Consider the following 19582-nt stretch of genomic DNA (forward strand, 5'->3'; position numbering starts at 1 on the left):
ATCTATGAATGTCACAAAATATTTATGATGATCTCTTGATGCACATGGGGCAGTCCACACATCAGAATGTATTAAATCAAAGCAATTATCATAGATAGTCTTGGATTTAGGAAAAACACTTCTACAATGTTTTCCTAAGATACAAGCTTCACAATCACTTTTAAAATTAATACTAGGCAACATGATGTTCAAAGCATGAGAGTGAGGATGTCCTAATCTAGCATGCCACATTACATCTTTAGGAAATTCAGAAACAGAAACAAAAGCACTAGATAAATCAGAAGTTGGTCTCGTATCCTCAAGCAAGTACAAGTCTCCCTTGGTAACACCTTTTCCAAGCAACTTACTAGAATCAATATCCTGAAAATACACACTGTTAGGAGTGAAAGTAATTTGACAATTCAAATCAGTAGTGACTCTCTTAACAGATAACAGGTTTGAGGCAAATGTAGGCATGTAGAAAGCTTTAGAATCTTTATCAAATAGCCTAAGATCTCCTACACCTTTTATTGGGATTTTGTCACCATTTGCTATCATCACATTACCTATCACCGGTTCTATGTTTTTAATCAGATTCAAATCACTAATCATATGATGAGAAGCACCAGAGTCTATTATCAAAGGTTTAACTGATTTTAAAACATTTAAAATATCACCAGCAGTGTGAGAAGCATTAAGAGAGATCCCAAGGGTTCTAGAGATACCAGATTCTTTTAGGGCCTTGATGAGAGTTTCCAAGTCAGATTTCTTGAAGAATTCATCTAGGTTGGTCCTTGGTGTGGTGTACACTGATGTTGAAGCCATAGCACTTCCTCCACCATGATTGTTGTTGGAGCAGACTGAGTTTGGAGTTGTTGGCTCAACTCCATCTGCTGAGAAGTTGGCTCTTGCAGCCTGGTACTGAGTTCTTGTCTCCTTGAACTTGTTTGGCTTCAGGTGGGGATGTAGGATCCAACACTTGTCTTTTAGATGACCCTTCTTCTTGCAGTGGTCACAGATCAAGGACTTTCTATCTTCTTGTTTGTAAGCAGCTTTGTTGGCGACCACTTCTTCAGCTTGATGAGCCATGCTCAAGTCTCCCTTGCTTCCAAATAGGCTTACAGACCCCTCTTCCTTCTGGATTTGAGCACAAACATCATCTAGATCAGGAAGCTTATCAGCCCTTAGGATATGTTTGATGAGACCTCCATAGGATGAGTTGAGTGTGAGCAGCATCCCAAAGACTTTATCTTCTTCACGCCTGGCTAAGAGGATATCCGAGTCCACAGTGTGAGGTCTTAATATCTCCAGCTCTGCCCAAAGAGATCTGAACTTGCCAAAGTGGGGCTGAAACTCCACATCTCCTTGACTGAGACCATTGAGGGCTTTCTTTACTTCAAAGACCTTGGTCAGGTTAGAGACATTCCCATAAACCTTGTAGAGAGTATCCCACAGTTGCTTGGTAGTCTCACAGTATGAGTAAGACTCCATAATTGCTGGTTCAAGTGAGCTAAGGAGGACTGAAAGCACCATGAGATCTTCTTGTTCCCATTTATCTTCATCAGCTACCACCATCTTCTTTCCATCTTCTCCTTGGACATTTTGTTTTGGAGCTGCTGCTGTTGTAGCATACTTCCATAAACCTTTTCCTCCAAGGGCTCTCTTCACCATCCTGGCCCAGAAGAGATAGTTAATCCCTTTCAAGGTCACAGGTATGTTGAGATGTTTGTTGTTGTTGCTGTTTTCTTCCATCTCTCTTTCAAATCACCAAGAACAGGAGAGAGAAAGTTAAGAACAGAGATGAATTGAAACAAGAACAGAGTTTGCGGAAGTAAAAATAGGTTTCAAGAGCTTTGTTGCTCTGATACCATGATAAAATGTATGAATTTAGAGAGTAGTTGTGGTGATTTAACAAGAATAGTGTGAGAATCAAAGTGATAAACCAAGAGAGAGAGAGAGAGAGAGAGAGAGTTTGCAAGATAAGAGAGAAGTGAGGAATTATATTTCCTTAAGTTAATTTGTTCATACAAATACAATATAAATAGACTCAGATCTAGATCTAAATCTGAAATTTGAATTTCAAATTTCAAACAACCCAACCACTGCTTCTTCTTCCTCCAAAACACTGTTTGGGCGAGTTACTGTTTGGGCGAGTTACTGTTTGCTATATTTCTCAAGTCTGCCTAACTTCTCAAGTCCAGCAGTTACTTCTCAAGTCTGGCACTCAAGTCTGGCACTCAAGTCTGCCTAACTTCTCAAGTCCAGCAGTTACTTCTCAAGTCTGGCACTCAAGTCTGGCACTCAAGTCTCAAGTCTGCCAGCTTAATTCTACTTCATGTCAACACTTATTCTTACTCTTTTATTCTCTTCATGTCAACACTACTGAGTTATTATGTGTGGTGAAGGACATACCAAGACCACCAGAGGTCAAGGAAAGATAATGCTTAGCTCTCGAAATAGCGTCTGCTGGGAATATCATTCCAACGTTTGGATTGTCTAGGAGAAACGGAGCTTGGCATAGAGCAACCACCTGGCGAGGAAACGTGAGAGGCTTCTGTCCTAACGCATGAGGGTTCCCAACGTTTGTGAAAATGATCTGTATATATATATTGATCATGTTAATAATAAGAGCAAGGTGAAAAAAGCTCATGAATGAATTTGCAAAGGGTATATTATATAAACAAGAAGGAGATGTTACTTTTTTGCCTTCTTTCTGAAGCTCGGAAGCACGGAGATAGAGTTCGCCTCTCACTGCATACTGACAGTTCTTCACGTTTTCATTCAGTGACTCGTAGTCTAACGCCTTGAGAGACATTTTCAAAGTTTGACTTTCAAAATACTTAATAAACAACACCTTCTACAAAACCAATATAAGCAAAAATTTAACCAATATAAGCAAAAATTTAAATTATAAAGACCATAACAGAGTTTATAACGAGAATAATCATAAAGTAAAACAGAGCTAAACCGTTATTTCTAACTATTCATAACACAAGATTCATGATCTAAAAAAACAGATTTGACTTTTTGGGTCGATCACGAGAGAACATATTAACTTGTTCCCCCACGTAGAGATTGAACCCCACAAAGATCCACAAGGAACAACCTCAAAAAAACTTATCAATCTTGATACTCACCTAACCTTGGGCTCAGTTTCGTCACCTCCAAAGTACAGAACTGCAAGACTTGAGTGCGCTTCTTGCAATTACTTTATTTATATATGATAACAAAAATAATTTGTGTAAATAATTAAATATTCAGCAGATTACAAATTTGTGTCTGACGTGAATTTGGGACACTCGTCAAGATCAGATCATGTGGCATTAGGTGAGTGCAAAAAAAAAGACGAAACAAAGACTCTTTGTAGCTTTATGCGTATCGATTCTCTATTGCTCCTACAAAACCTAAGAGACTTTGTATGGACTCTGTTTTTTTTTTATAATATATGCTTTTGCGACACAACAAATAGAACTGTCCCAAGTTCATTCTCCCGACACAGACTCTTTTGTATCTTTCCTATTGTCCTCAACACAAAAGAGAATCACTAAAAAAAAACACATCACAAACAACACTTTCTTCACCAGATTTATGTTACATACATTATTCACCACAAGCATTTATGTTTTTTTGTCCACTCTGTAAAAGCACTCAGTTTTCAACAACAACAATAGCAGCAGACATTTTCTCCGTATGCTTCTCTCTATTCCGTGTATGGTTTTTGATCAAAACTCCAGATTCCAGATTGTTTTGAACTATTTCATCTTGCGTGAGATCTATATATAATTCAAAAGTTTCTTTAGAGCCTGTCCGACTCTCGGTACCTTCCTTTGATTCTCTCCATTGCTACAGTGACATCATCTGCACCGTCACATCACAATTAGTGATCCACAATCCCAGCATTTAGGACGATTCAATCAGACCAGTTACTGTTAAAAAAAAAGGGAAATTCAAACAGGTTGTCTACCTGCTGAGATCAGTCGCATTCTTTTAAGCCGGGTTTATTTAACAAGGGGCTGCAATTTCTGTAGGCCCACTCTGAATGGTTTCCTTTGAAGCCTATTACTGGATGGGCTTATTGAACCCAAATAAATCATCTTCACTCACAGAAGTCATAAAATAAATATATAACCTTTGAACAAAACAAGCGCCTGATCGTGTAGCTCATTTGGTTTGTGGGTTATGCTCGACCTCATGGGTTCGATCATGGCAGAGAATAGAGAGAGAGAGATAGACAGAGGAAGAGGAAGATGTTGTGACTTACCAATGAGGTATTCCAAAATACCTCTCTTTTATATCTGGTGTCTTTTTTTATTAGACATTATCTTCTTCTTTTTTTCATTCATCACATTTTATTGGATCTTATAGACATCAATCTTTTAGATTTAGTTTTTTTTTCTATAAGATTCATTTCAACATTTGGATAAGTTGAAACTGGAACCATTTACCTAAAAGTAAATTATAAAGTTCCACCTTAATATATTTTACATATAGAAAGGTCCACATAGAGTGAACTTTTATTAGTTCTACATATTCTTTTTTTTTTTAATTCTACATATTCTTGATATCTGAGTATAAATATTTTCTAAATAACTAAATCATTCAATATTTTATTTTCATTTGTTTATAATTCCAAATCATTATGTTTTTGTTTGTATGAAAAGCAAATAGAAGATATTTGTTACTGGAAAGACATTATTAAATATTAAGATGTTATCATAATTAGACATATGATTTTGAACATAATAATTAATCAGTTCAGTTATTCATTTTACTATATTAAGATGTATATATTGTGCCAAATTGAACCATATTTAGTTCTGTTCTAGTTAAATTAAAATCAATTTTTTTTGTTAATTGTATTTATTTCGGTTCTACATCCTTATTTTACTTTACTTGTAGATATATAAAAGAGCAAATTAGCTCAATATCCTAAAATAAGTGGGATACCATAGAATGAAGGGAAAATGGTAAAGATAGGGGGAGAAAAATTGGGGGATATATAAAATTATATGACACCTGATATATGATTTCTGAAAAAATAGAAAACAAAAGATGCGTTGATAGATTGAAATTGAATTAGCAAAAAGCAATTAATCTTTTGAAAACACATGCATGTATATAAAAAATTACAAATTAAGTAAATTATAATAATGAGTTAGTATTATTTATAACATTTAATTTATTTAGAATTTATATACAATTAAATAGAAGCTTTGTTTGCTATTTGAATTAGATATGTGATTTATGGTATAAATTTATAAATTGGTTTGACAATTCATGTAGGATAAGCTAAAAACTACTAGTAAAAAGACCTTAGTTATATGGCTTTTTCATAACCATTAACTATACATATGAAATGAAAGCTTTTTTATAGGTCAATACTTTTAATGAGCTTCATGTTGGCAAGCCTCTCGAGAAACACATTGAAAACATCTTCACGACTAAGCATACTGACTCTAACACGCTTCTTGTCAGAACCACAACGCTCTCCTGCTCTGCTCATAACCTTATGTCTCCTCAATTCGTTAACCAGATCCGTCTCTTCTTTCGTCCCCAGCCACGCAAACGCTACAACCAAAATTCAAAACACCGAACGTTGCGTCTTAGTCAAATTACAAAACAAGCATCAGTTACAACGACACAAAAACACTTGTCGTCTAGTGAATAATTTTCTTTTAATTACCAGGATAAGATCCGAGTGTTTTGCCAAAAAAGTTGCAATAAGCTTCAGGGTACTTAGGAAGACAGAAGACATTGCTTTCCTTCACCACTCCACGAAGCTTTTCCCAACGGTTCTTCATCATCTCATGACCATACTTGAAGAAGTTCTCGGTTTCGCTCTTACATGTCTCCTTAAGAACGTTGAGAATCTTAGCGGTTCGAATCTGTGACTCCTTAGACACACCAATGGAGTTCACAATTATGTACTCAACCATCTTCTTTGCCACCTCCTTGTCCTTCACTAATGCCCACCTTCACCAGCCAAACAAATTTAAAAAGCCCATTCGTTAGGTTTAATGATATATTGTTCTAATTAAGTTTAAAGGGTTTAATGATCAGGATCCTAAATCTAATGGTCATATTACTCAGGTTCAAATTCAGTAAACATGCATGTGCAACCCAAATCTAGTTTTATGCACATCATAAATGAAAGAAACTAATGCATAACCCACAATATCTTACCCGATGCGGGACCCAGCATGACCGGTGATCTTGGAGAAAGTGAAGAGCATGATATCATGGTCTTGACGGCGAGTGATGGGAGTGTAGTGTGGCCAGTAATATGCAAAGTCATTGATCACTTTGCCTTCGTCCTCGTCTGGACGGTTCACCACCGTCTCTCTGATGGTGCCGTCTGGGTTATTTGGTGATGTCACCAGCTCTATGTAAGGACCTTTCTTGTCGAAATCCCACGCGTCTCCTTCCCACTTGTACATACCCGACCGGACATACGTTGTCTCCTCCACATACGTCTGTTCAATATTAAAATTTTATATTATATCCTCAAAAATAAAATTATTAAGAAGAGAAGAATGGTTTTTGGTAAAAGCGAGAAAAAGAAGTGGGGACATGAGCATGTTACTGATGTCTTCGCACATGAATCCACAGCACATGTGGTATGAAGAAGGAAAAGTGTTTTTTAAATGTATAAGAATGAAAAGGATTGGTGGATGTGTAGTGTTCGAGATACATGTCTGTCGCTGTGTCTTTTAGATCTCCAATCTTCTATTTATAAATGAGACCCCCCCCTCTAAATCTTCACATCAAATAATCTTTAATTTTAAAACGACTTACATTAGATTGGAAATTATAATGAAAACCATAGAATAAGACGTAGCTAATGAATTATTTCTAAACGTTTATTTTATTAGACAAAAGGAGAAACTAGTTCTTTGATATATGACATCCTAAATATCTAGATGATTTATATATTTTTGTAATGTTTAGATTTATTTTATTTATCTAGATGATTTTAAGAAACTGCTCTCTGCTCTCTGATGGCGAGCCACGTTCAAATATCTACAATTATTTCTCAACTGAAAGTTTAAATTAACAAAAGGAAAGCATTCAAGATTATATCTTGAATTGATCCAGAATCTCACCTCTATCAGTCTATCACAGATTAGGAGTTGTAGTTTGACAAGCTAAATAATCGGCTTAATAGTCTAATATATTTTTGTTAGTTGCTTAAATGTTAGTTGCTTGAATAACAACTAATAAAAAGGAAGATTTAAAATAATTAAAAACAAAAGATATACGAGGAGGAGGAGGAGAAGAAGAGTTTGGTTTATTAGTGGTGGGGACTTACGGAATAATAAGGTGCGGCGGCGACGACACTAACAGGTTGGGTCCCAGCGAGTGAAGATAGTGCATGGACGGCCGCTTGACAAAGCTGCGTCGAACCAGTCCCAACCACGATGTACCTATCCTCCGTCGCTGCGTTTCCGACCGCATCATGCAACTCCTTGATGGCTTCCGCAAGCTCCGGCTCAAGGAACCAACACATGCTGTTCACGTCGCTGAAGTAACTCATCAGATCACAACCACGTATCGTCACCGTACACCTGTCACCAATCTTCCTCCAGTATTCTTCATACGCCGTTGGATCTCCACTGCAATAATTTTTTTATAAAAGATTTTCATTCGATTTTTTAGCCGATGAATTTGCAATGCGGTTAGTGAAATTAAATTAAAAGAAAAAGCGTACTGATCCAGATTGATGACGGAATCTGACAAGAAGATGTTATTTATGTTCTCCAGTTTCACCATCTTCTTCTTCTTCTTCTTCTTCTCGGTTTTGCTTATATTTTGCTTGGTTTGTACTTTGTAACAGTGTTTAATGATTAGAGAATAGTGCAGATGAGAGTGTATTTATAGAAGGAACGCGATTTATTATTTTATTACTAGCTTTCTTTTTTTGAAGAAAAATTGGAAAGGGTGGCGTGTTCAGCTTTAAACGGGAAAATTTTTATAAATCCTAGGAGTCAATAATATAAGGGGTGGTAACATCGAATAGTACCGAAATTTTATGTATCTGACATTTTTTTTTTGTATTTTACGGATATTCAATTTTATGATTTTTTTATTTTAGAAAATATCTAGAAAATTTACAGATATTACGATTATTTACAGATATTTACGGATATTTTATCCACTTTGTTCAATGCAAATAAATTTAGACAAAAAACTATAAAAATTTGTCTTCAAATAGAAGCTTTAATATATAATATAAAATAAATATTTCTGAAACTATATGTTTCATAAATTTTTAAAAATTAACTAAATATTCTTGTCAAACATTAAATTTTACAAGAGTTATAGTTTTTATAAATATTTTATATTCATTACTTAATTTAATATTTCTATAAGTAATTTTATAAATAAAACTAATAAGTTATATGTTAAACTAATAGTTAATAAATTATACATTTAAACTATACATATATTTATATAAAAGTCAGAGCAGATCAGATATATAACTTTCAAATTTTTAATATTTGCGATTTATTCCGTTTTTAAAGGATATTAATTTTTAATATTTTTTTTTACTTTGAAGACTTATTAATATTCAAATTTTTCAGATTGAATTGAAAGAATAACGAATCAAATGAAAATTAATAAATAAAAAAGTTTCACCCTTTAGAATATGACTTTTAATGGAAAAACAAAAAAATAGAAGTAGCTGTCAATATACAGAAATATAATATTAATCTTTTGAAAGTTTTAATTTTTCAAAAACATGTCCCGTAAACAAATTTTAAATTTCTTAAAATATTTTTTCAAGAAATCTGCAACATTATTTAAAAATTTTGATTTTATGCTTTTGACATTTGCAGTAATATCATTGGAAACTTTAAATATCAGATATATATATATATAGTCAATAACATTAGGAGCCAATAACATTATAAATATCTTTTAAATAAAAATTATAAATTAAATAATTAATGGACCATATGTTTTATAAATTTTTAAAATTAATAATTTTCTTATAATTTTTAAAGAAAAATTATAGTTTTTTATAAATATTTTATATTCTTTTTAAATTTAATATTTTTATAAGTAACCTTTAAAATAATATTTAATAAATTATATATTAAATAATAATTATATAATATTATACATTTGAAACTCTATATTTAATTGTAGATATATATTTATTTGTATAAAACTCGGAGCGGATCTTTTATCCATCTTAAATTTTTTAGTATTTATAATTTGTTTCGTCTATAACGGATATTGATTTTATTATTTGGTTTGCTTCGGAGATTTACAAATATCTCGATTTTTTCGGAGTGAATCAAAAAAATTAAAATTAACGGATAAAATGTTCAGATACGAGAAAAGGCTAAACATGTGGCAAGGCTAAACTGTTACTAGTAATAACTTTTCATTTTATTTTAAAAATTAAATATTATAAAAATTGAAATCAAAACGCATGTGGTCAAAAGTTCAACGGAAGTAAGTGGAATACATTTGAATTTTTAGTATATGCTACAAGATGTGATTTGAGTCTTGATTTGTTATGTTACATTTTATATGTTATTTCTATTTATAAATTTAAAAAATCATTTAATATTATTATTATTATTTTTAAATATATAAATATATTAGTATTGTACACATGTATTATTTAGTTGGTAAAACTAATTAAGCTAAAATTCATTATTATAAATAATATATATAAAAATGATAAATATCAAATGTGTTGTATAAACTTCATTTATAATTTTTACATGTTTTATATTAATAAAATATATATTATATGTAGCAGATACTTTACTATTTTAAAAATTTTGAACTATAGTTTATTCCACATATTTTTAATATGTAAAATATAAATATATTATATATATTCCACGGTTACATTGTTCAATACATATTAACATTCATATTATGTTTTGAATTGTTTATTTTAAACTAATTTTTATTATTTCACATTATTAGTTTTTTAAAATAAACTGCAGTATTTACTGCAATATTTGAATTTATTGTTCCGCACCGCACAATCCGTTGTTATCATTAGAGTTTAAAATATACTATGGTGCCAAAACACTATATCGACCTTGTCTTGTCAAATGCGTTTTATCGACTAGACTATGATAAACCTACCATTTTAAAGTTGTCGCGGATAAAAGAGTTCTAGAAGTCTGCGTGCTACACTAAAATTTACCAAATTAATTTCGATCATGAGTCTAAGGTATGTCTTTTTGCAGGATCGTGTTAGCACGTGGAAAGGTTCGATATGATTATGTGCCTTCCATATTAGCTTTGACTTTAAAATTTTAAATTGTCCACTCTCGGATTTTGCAGTTTCACCTTCCTTTTAATCCTCCTTAAATGTTTCATAATATTCTAATTTTGTAAGTAATATACTCTCTGCAAGTGTTGCCAAATGGCGGGCTTACGTAGTTAAAACGTTGAGGAATAGGACAAGAACATGATTAGTCGGTTTGCATGCTTCGTGCTCCCACTTCACTCGCCGTTGTTCTTGTTTCTTGTCGTCGTTAATTAAACAAACAGATTCAAATCATATTCCCACGTTCTTTCATATGGATTAGTCCCGAGTTTTTCTAATTTTTTCTTAAGATAAGTCCCGAGTTCCGACCATCGCTTATGTAAAGAACTTAGTCGATAGCTCGACAATCTAATACAATAAAGTTGGCTTTTTTATCTCCTTTGGGGAAAAAAAGACACCTGTCTCTACTTTCATAAAACACAGCGTTTTGCTTTACGAGTGAATTTGATTTATTACTGGGTTTTTATTACTCTATGGGCTTCTAAAATTACACGACCGTTTCTAAGTTTCTCGGCTCTTCTCTTTGTGATTGCAGAGCTTCTATGAGCTTCTATGTCTTCTCTCTTTTTTTCTCTGAAATGACTCTTTGATTCTTCACTGGGTCCGAGTAAGTGTTAGTACATCCTCATCTTCTTCATATCTCGACATTGAATTCTTCTGCAAAAGTGGCATCGTAACGCTTAGGTTTACCATAGCCGCTTCACAGCTATAGCTTTCCGATTAGAAGCCCCGGATGTTGTTCTCAGGTCGTTCTCATCGCCTTCTCGCTTTTGGGAAGCTAAGGAAATCAAGGTGAGAAACTCATGGGCCTCGACATGTACTCTTGGATGATAAGGTTGGTCCTATTGCATTACTATCATTACAACGCTTCATCCTTTTCATTCTAATATTCAAAACATTCAATCTATCAAGCTGCACCAGAATATGTAAGCCTAATTTTTTCTTTGGTGGTGATAGGTTTAAACTTAAGAGATTCATGTATGCGCTGGATGGGCTTAATGATTCTAAGGAATACATAGACACAAGGAAAAGCTATGTACAATGTTGGGATCTGATTCTTAACCCCTTTAATTGTTTATCTTAAATACATGCTTAGACATAAGAACAACTCAACTTACTTTCTAATATTACAGGATGCAAATCTGTGTAGTTGCTGCAATACTTCATCCAGTGAACATCGAACTTGCAAAGGGTGGAGAATCAGAAGCCTCAGAACCTAAGGACGAGAAATCACGGTTCCATGTAAGGTATGACTTTGCTTCACTTTCTTCACTCACATTAATCCTTAAATGAAGCTTACTAAATATTATCTGATATTGATATCAGTAGAGAACTGTTCAGTGTATGTCAACATATATGTTTGCAAGAATTCATGACGTTTACATTGTGTTATGAATATGTTTCTTATGGTGTTTGATGTGGTTGTTTGACCTCCACGTCATATCAGTTATCTAATTAAGCGAAGAGCTTTAAATATATCTGACGCTCGCAAATTCTTAGATGGAAGAAATCAACATTTGAATGCATTTAAGGCAATTTGATCGTATATTTCAAGAGGGAGGGTTATACTGATAAAAAACAGAAGGCCGACATGACCTCTCTTTAACTTTTTGCTACCTCCGTCACCAGGCGAGAGATATTGTTTTTAGTAGCTCAATATTATCTCACCGCATCACCAATCTTTACATTGGCACACCAGTTGCTCAAACAGAGATTGCATATGTGGCCTTCATCCCCAACCACTCATGGTAGCAAATTTTCAAAAAGAGCAACGCCAAGAGTTATAACTCTTTCAGATACTCCGTTCCCAACATACGTACGTGTTGCCTGATAACCAAAATAAATAGTATCTAACAGTTCAGTTTTCAGTCCACAGAAACTTTGATTTCTTAATAGTTTTATTCATCTTCTTTTTTATTATATCCACTGAGCTACCTGAGTTCACATGTAATAAGTCCAGCAGATAAATTTTGTTACAAAGTCAGTCTTAATGGGCAAACATAATATAACTGATCAAGATCTTATATCTTATCTTGAAGTTTCATCCTTCCATTCTTAACTTTATTCAGATCAAGAGGCATGGACAACCCATGAGCAAAAACAAAATTAAATTGTTGCAAAATCTGGACGAACAATGCCTTACACAATAATTATACAAAAAGACACCTAAAGCTTTTCTGAGAGAATAAAATTAAAGTAAATAGTTTCAAAATCTGTATGAGTGCTGCAATAGACAATAACCTTACAAAGAACATATAAAAATAGATATGATATAGAATATAATCTCATTCAGAAAATCACAACTATGTTATATGTAAATAAGTAAACAATGGCGGCTTTCGATCTTAGCACAGTAATATCATACATAAGCAAACTCACACGTAATGATGGTTCATAAAAAATCCCTTTAAACTACAACAAATGATGGTTTAACTGTTTACGCACCAGTTTCCGGTTTGATAACTGAATTCCAGCTGGTTCTTTAATAAGTGTCGTTGGACTCGGAAGCAGAATCAATGTCCAGTTCCTGATGCTTCCGACGATGATGGTTGGAGACTACCTAACCCCATATCTGAGGAAGAATCAACATACATGCTGACTTAACGACTATCTCAAATGTTCTATATTATAACAACATAGCCAAACCATATAGCAAAACCGGCGCGTAGCGCCGGCAAACCCCTAGTATTCACTAAACGAAAGTTATGTTTGGCACAGTTTCAAAAAATATTCACTAAACGACCAATGTCTATTTCTTATAGTATATCAACTTTGTGTTGCCCCAAATTGGTAAAGGCCGTATATCTAACAAGTCCAGTCCATTTTCAGCTACGTCTATTAGGCCCTAGTAAAGGCCCATATTTCCTCATTCGTTAACAAATTCTAATAACAGCTGTAAGTGGTAAGTAATCTATGTCTAACACTCTTTTTTGGTTAAAGAAAAAAGAGTTCTGTTGTAAATAAAGAAGAGAAGAGAAGAGAAGAGAAGAGAGGAATTTGTGTGTCTTATTCCATGAATAATGATCTCCTTATATAGGATACAATAGCTTGGAGACAAAGCTTAACTTGGAGTGGGGAACAAGTATATCTAGGACTTTCCATATGGACATCACTACAATATTTATAACACTTCCCCTTGATGTCCAATATGTCGAAGTGCTTTCAAAACGCCGTAGATGCTGTCTCGTTAAAAACCGAGATTGTAATGCCATAACCGTCTAGAGTTTGTAATGCGTTTGGAATACTGCCTCGTTAAAACCTTTCCATGGTAAACCCAAAAACCCAATGTGGTAAAAACGGGAAGCCATGGATAGGAAAAAGAGTACAGCCGCATTACTTCCCCTGAAGTGAATATCACTGAAGGCTTCTCAGTGATCGCATACCAATCTGCTGCATAAGCTTCCTGAGCGTGCATGTTGGTAATGCCTAAGTGAAGAGGTCGGCTGAGTTCTCGCTAGATCTGACTTAGAGGACCTTGACCTCTCCTTCTTTCTGAAGATCGTGGTGAAGAAGAACTTGGGGAGAACATGCTTAGTCTTGTCACCCTTGATGTAACCATCTTTGAGCTGAGCTATGCAGGCCGATTGTCTTCGTAAAGAACGGTCGGCTCGTCTTTACCATCCGTGATCCCACATGCTGTCCGAATATGGTGTGTCATGAGTTTCAACCAGACACACTCTCCGCTTGCTTCATGGATCGCCAATATATCCGAGTGATTGGATGATGTGGCTGATATAGTCTGCTTGACTGATCTCCATGAAATGGTCGTGCCTCCATATGTGAAAACATAGCCGGTTTGGGACTTAGCACTGTGTGGATCGGACTGGTAACCTGCATCAACAAAATGCTTTCATGATATTCATGGTCCATTCGGATCATATGGTTTATCTCTCTTAGATAAATTCGACCATGAATGTCTTTGTATGTCCATGATCTGTCTGGATCATGACATCATCCATAATCCATCCGGACTATGTTCTTGTCCACTATATATCTTATTCATATCCTTTGACCAAAACTCTTTATGAACTTTTAGTATATGTCCACGTTATGTTCATGAAGTGGCTATTGTGTTATAGTTTGAAGTTTAATCAAAACTAAGCCACTTTTTGGTCAATAGGACGTTCCTCTCACTTGGATGGTTTAGGTCGGATTTAAGACCTAGAGGAACTGGTCGGAACAAGCTGGACGGGATGGATTGGTCGGGACCAATGATGATTAAGGTCGAACTAGGTCGGACATGATCCTAGTCGGTATGGTTCCCTTTGGTCGTGAATCTGATGGATTCTCAGACCATTTGATCAATCTATTCTTGGTATGTTGGATCATAGATTCCAACCTTTATATACGGCTAATGATCTCTACTATAGATCATCGTAGTCTCTTCATAGCCTTTCCAAGAATCAATCATCTTAATCATCCTTTCTTTAAGTATAAACACAAGGAATATATTGACTACTATATGGACTGATTTGAAACGTTCTTATAGAACTTTCTACTAAGCATCACTTAGTCTTATCATATCGTGTGTATGCAGCTGCATTTCAGTCCATGAACAACGCAGGAACGATGTTGTTCTATGAGAACTTCTTTCTCATCTTTCAAGGTATCTTATATTACCTTTATATCCAGTGAGATATCCAATGTCTACTACATCTTTCTTAGATGTCCAGATTTCGATATTGGGTAGTAGCATTCACCACATTAGGAATTTATTTCCTTGTTCCTTAGTCCCTGTGAGTATCCTTGTGTGATCAAGCCATTCCATTGAATGCTTTATGTAGCAACATGTACGACCACTTGTCTGTACTTTCATGTTCTACTGCTCACGATTTTCTTTTCCTCACAAGACTCATCTGTTCACTGGTTAGATGGCGTCTCACTTATGTATTTGGCCAATACGCCCATCTCATACATTCTTTGGGTTTAACTCCACGTCTCATTCTATGAGTACTCTTACGTGGGTTAGTGATCCTCGCATATCTCTTATGCTCAAGTGCTTTCTCTTTATCACTTATGAGTGTGTGTATGTGTCGACACTTTATATAATGTTCCATCGCGTTCTATCGCGTTCTAGACATGATACAATCGATTGAGATTTTATTATTATCAGGATCATTGAATACTTTGTAGTTTGCAAGGCTACATTGTATGATACCTGTACCTTAGGACCGGCCGGTCTTATCTCATTGTCTAGTATGGTTTCTCTTTCATGAACCCGGATCTATCATTATGAGCACCTTAACTTTCTATCCGTGGTTCATTATATATGGAACATTCTGGTCTATCTTGTATAGACTTTTACAGCAACTTGATTATGTCTCTACTAGGACATTTATATAGTGGTGCTAAGCTGGTATGACTTAGTCATTCTTTCGGGTCTGTCTGGCTATCATTCTTTCTTTGTTTATGAACGTCCAATATATATATATATCTGGTCCGAGGATCTTTGCCAAGACTTGGATGGTTAAAACCATTCCACTTTTACTTTCTATTTACCAGCTTATAGCTTTCTCCATGATGTTGGATAGTCGGATTCATCTTGTATGTAATCCGTGTACCTTGGCCACAATATGATCACCTTTGTTTGGCTCATGGTCTCACTGAATTCGTGGGAGAAAGATCATGTTCTCTTATCCAACATATATTCCCGATTTTCATCTCATCCTTAGATGAGGTATTCCATCCTAGATGGCACATAGGTATGTGGTGGTTTATTCATAGACTCTTAGGATGGTCTATATCTGGATTATGACCCTTTATCATCTTTAGACGGGAATATCTATGCTCACTTTATATGGCCTGATGTATCTTATCTTTCATACATGTATTCTTGTGGTGTACCCAAGCTTATAGACTTTTGAAGTCTCAACCTTATAGGTTATGCCTTTTACGGCCAAGCTATAATGCCTTATGGCCTTCAGCCATGCTTATCATGTTCGGGTTTATAGTATGGTCATGGACCACACGGAGTGTTTATTCTCCCCCTCATGAACATGCTATAAAGTACGTTTGTTTGTCCTCACTTAAACGTAATGCTTGGACGGTCAGCATGGTTTTAGACCATGATACACGAATTTGTGGTCTGGTCATGATCACGGGTTTTGTTCTACTATCCTCATGATCAGATTATACTTTCGTGTTGCTTGGAACAATGAAGCCTACTGAGTTTCCCTTGTGTACATGTTCACAACGTGAGATCTTATGGGATAACTCTTTGTGCCTTATTAATCAAGTTCAGACCAGGATGGCTAATCCGGTCATGCCATAAAGTGTATAAATTCGTTGGTGAACCTTACTGGTTACCTAGGCTTTTATGCCTTATCACACTGATCCTTAGCATAGTATTAGATCAGTAGGGAGAATGTAGTCTCGACCTCTTTTATATGTATGCCTTTGGCGATTTTCATAAGCTAAAAGGAACATTTCCTTTTGCTTTGCTCTGCCCATTGGTTATTATTGAAACCATTTTGATGTGGCTTGTAATGCCATTTCGACCTTTACTCCCTCCTCGACCATGATTGGATCTACAACCACGGTTATTGTGGTATCCTTGTCCACGGCCAGTGGGGATTTTGGGTCTCTCTCAATGGGTCTTAGGTGATAAATTTCGTGCCTCTTAAGGCCATGCCTTAGGCGTGGTGGTCTAGACATACTCTTCTCGAGTTTTCATTCTCATTTGTCAATCAAAATATTTTTCAAGCAAATCAATCAAGATAAAAGAAAAACTTTTATTAATGCTATGAAATTTGAATGACAAATTATATTTAAAAGAAAACACCAAATCATAAGTATGAAATCAGAATGTCAAAAGGCTTAAACAATAGCCGGCCAGTCCATAATAACATCTTGGACGTGGCTCACATTTGGTTCTCTATTCAATGAATAAACCAATCTCATCATCTATATGAGTCCACCCGAATTTTCTTTTCTTAGCTTCTTCAGCATCACCGTATATCATCTCACATTGATACTCGGCACTTATCTCCATAACATAGTCGAGTTTGTCGAGGTTGACTTTCCTTTCTCTGCTTCTTTCCTCAAGAGCTGAAAGGTATGAGAGAAGGTCGTAATAGGTTGTGAAACCTTTAGCCTTCTGTGATAACAACACTTCCTTTGAATGGATCGTGTCACGAGTCTTGCTTAACAAGTCATAGTTTGTTATCACTACACCACATAGTTTAAGACTATAGGTGATTCTCATAAGATCAAAGTGATAGTCATCCACGGATTCATAATCCTGGAACCTCAGAGCCTTCCATTCTTTCATGGACTCATCTAGTAATGGCTCGAAGAACATGGTGTTCAATCTCGACCAGAGATCGTAAGGATCGTTGATGTAACTGCACTCATCATACAGATCCTTCACGAGATGCTTTCTCATTATCAAAACAGCTCTACGCCTTTCATATGCAAGGGTATCATTGCCGTATTTGATACACTTCCCAAGTCCTTTAGACTTTAAATCGGCTGAAGTGTTCATCGCCCAATCAAGGTAATTGTCTCCATTGAGATCAAGGGCTGGGTAATCCGAGTGATGGAGTCTCGACATCTGAATCATATCAAAATGATTTGTGTTAGTACATACAATTTTCTGATGCCATTGGCTATCCAAGAAATAAAAGGCACTCGGCCAGTATGTAAACAATAAAGCCATATGGCTTGTGTGACCAATGCCATTCGGCTATTACACAATTAAATCACATTGCCAGCAAACAAATAAGAGGGCCATACGGCCAGTTTGCATTCTCTTTAGAAATTTACTTTCTCATAACTCATCCATCACTTAATCAACTTATTTGATTTATAAATCCCTTGAAAATAGTGGGATGGAAGAGTGCATGGTTTAGCCATACCATATGGTATGCTACATCGACCCATGCGATTTAATGGTCTAGTAGTACCATTCGGTACACATCCTCGACCAAATAAAACGGATCGTGATTTAGCTGCACTGTGGTGCGCATCATCCATCACCGGTGATTGTGGATCACCGTGGATCATCGAGGATCACCGTGGATCACCTTGGATCACTGATCATCGTAGATTATCGCGGATCATCGAGGATCATCATGGATCATAGATCAACGCGGATCATCGTGGATGATCACCGTGAATCATAGGTGAAAAATCTAGTTGCACCTGAGGGTGAACATCATCGACCATTGATTTTTTATGGTCTAATCGTACTTAAGAGTACGTATCATCGACCTTTACTTCATATGGTCTAGTCATACCTATTGGTATGCATCATTGACTTAAAAAAAATCATGGTCTAGCCACACTATGGTGTGCATCATCGACCAAAAGATGTGGAAAACATTAACCTTATGTTTTGTTTGGACATATAGCGTGTCATCCTTAAAGGGGTATCACTTGTTGTCCATACAAAACGAAAGTCATGTAATCACATGCTTTATATTTTAGGGTTTAGGGTTTCTTAAAATCAGATTTAAACTTTAAGGATTAGGGTTTAAAATTCAAATCTGTTTTTAGGATTAGGTTAAACATTGACCTTAAATTTTGTTTGGACATATAGCGTGTCATCCTTAAAGGGGTATCACTTGTTGTCCATACAAAACTAAAGTCATGTAAAACTATTAAGGGTTTAGGGTTTTGATTTTAAAATAAACAGAACTAAAATCAACCAAATCAAATCGCAAAATTTTTAAATCGGATTTAAGATGAAGAGAAGTTTGAAACCCGAATTGCTTGAACCACAAGTAAAGATTAGGGTTCTTGAGATCTTACCTTAATCTTTGCCGATCTTTTCTCCTTGGTTCCTCTTTTAGAAACCTTAAATAATCAACAATGAAAGTTTCAAAGTTGGATTAGTATGAGATCTAAGAACAATAGAAATCGAAATTAAGAGAGATAAGGAGTTGGCGGCTATTAGGGTTTTGGATGATCTTTGACGGCGCGGCTTGCACTGGGAGGTGACGGCGCGTCTGGAGTCGGATTGATGCGTGGTCTGCGGCGCTGGATTCGTCTCGTCAAGAGCTTCAATTTGATATATTACTCGCCGTCTGGATCCTTACGGTTAGGGAGATATGACGGTTTAAAGTTGCGGCTGAAATTAAGGTTTTTGTGGTCGCTGGATTTTAGCTAGGGTTTAGAGTCTCGTGCTGATAACGTGTTGTAAATAAAGAAGAGAAGAGAAGAGAGGAATTTGTGTGTCTTATTCCATGAATAATGATCTCCTTATATAGGATACAATAGCTTGGAGACAAAGCTTAACTTGGAGTGGGGAACAAGTATATCTAGGACTTTCCATATGGACATCACTACAATATTTTATAACAA

General features: G+C 35.4%; 1 protein-coding gene across 1 annotated transcript; it reads right to left on the reverse strand.

Moving 5' to 3' along the window:
- Nucleotides 1-5245: 5245 nt before the first annotated feature.
- LOC108837372 (L-tryptophan--pyruvate aminotransferase 1) lies at nucleotides 5246-7797 on the reverse strand. The gene is made up of 5 exons (XM_057010560.1): nucleotides 7688-7797; nucleotides 7289-7592; nucleotides 6163-6452; nucleotides 5663-5952; nucleotides 5246-5547 (listed from the first exon to the last, which is right to left on the reverse strand). The coding sequence occupies exons 1-5, from the start codon at nucleotides 7747-7749 to the stop codon at nucleotides 5348-5350; spliced, it is 1146 nt and encodes a 381-aa protein (XP_056866540.1). The 5' UTR covers nucleotides 7750-7797; the 3' UTR covers nucleotides 5246-5347.
- Nucleotides 7798-19582: the final 11785 nt, after the last annotated feature.

Source organism: Raphanus sativus, chromosome 5, assembly GCF_000801105.2.
Source record: "Raphanus sativus cultivar WK10039 chromosome 5, ASM80110v3, whole genome shotgun sequence".
NCBI classification, from domain to species: Eukaryota; Viridiplantae; Streptophyta; class Magnoliopsida; order Brassicales; family Brassicaceae; genus Raphanus; species Raphanus sativus.

Bases quoted from the DNA above. Each gene is read 5' to 3' on its own strand.
- LOC108837372 (XM_057010560.1), bottom strand. From the start codon at position 7,749: ATGGTGAAACTGGAGAACATAAATAACATCTTCTTGTCAGATTCCGTC. The intron at 6,453-7,288 runs GTAAGTCCCCAC...AATATTGAACAG, and splicing joins CCGCCGCACCTTATTATTCC to ACGTATGTGGAGGAGACAAC. The intron at 5,953-6,162 runs GTAAGATATTGT...TGGCTGGTGAAG, and splicing joins CATGCTGGGTCCCGCATCGG to GTGGGCATTAGTGAAGGACA.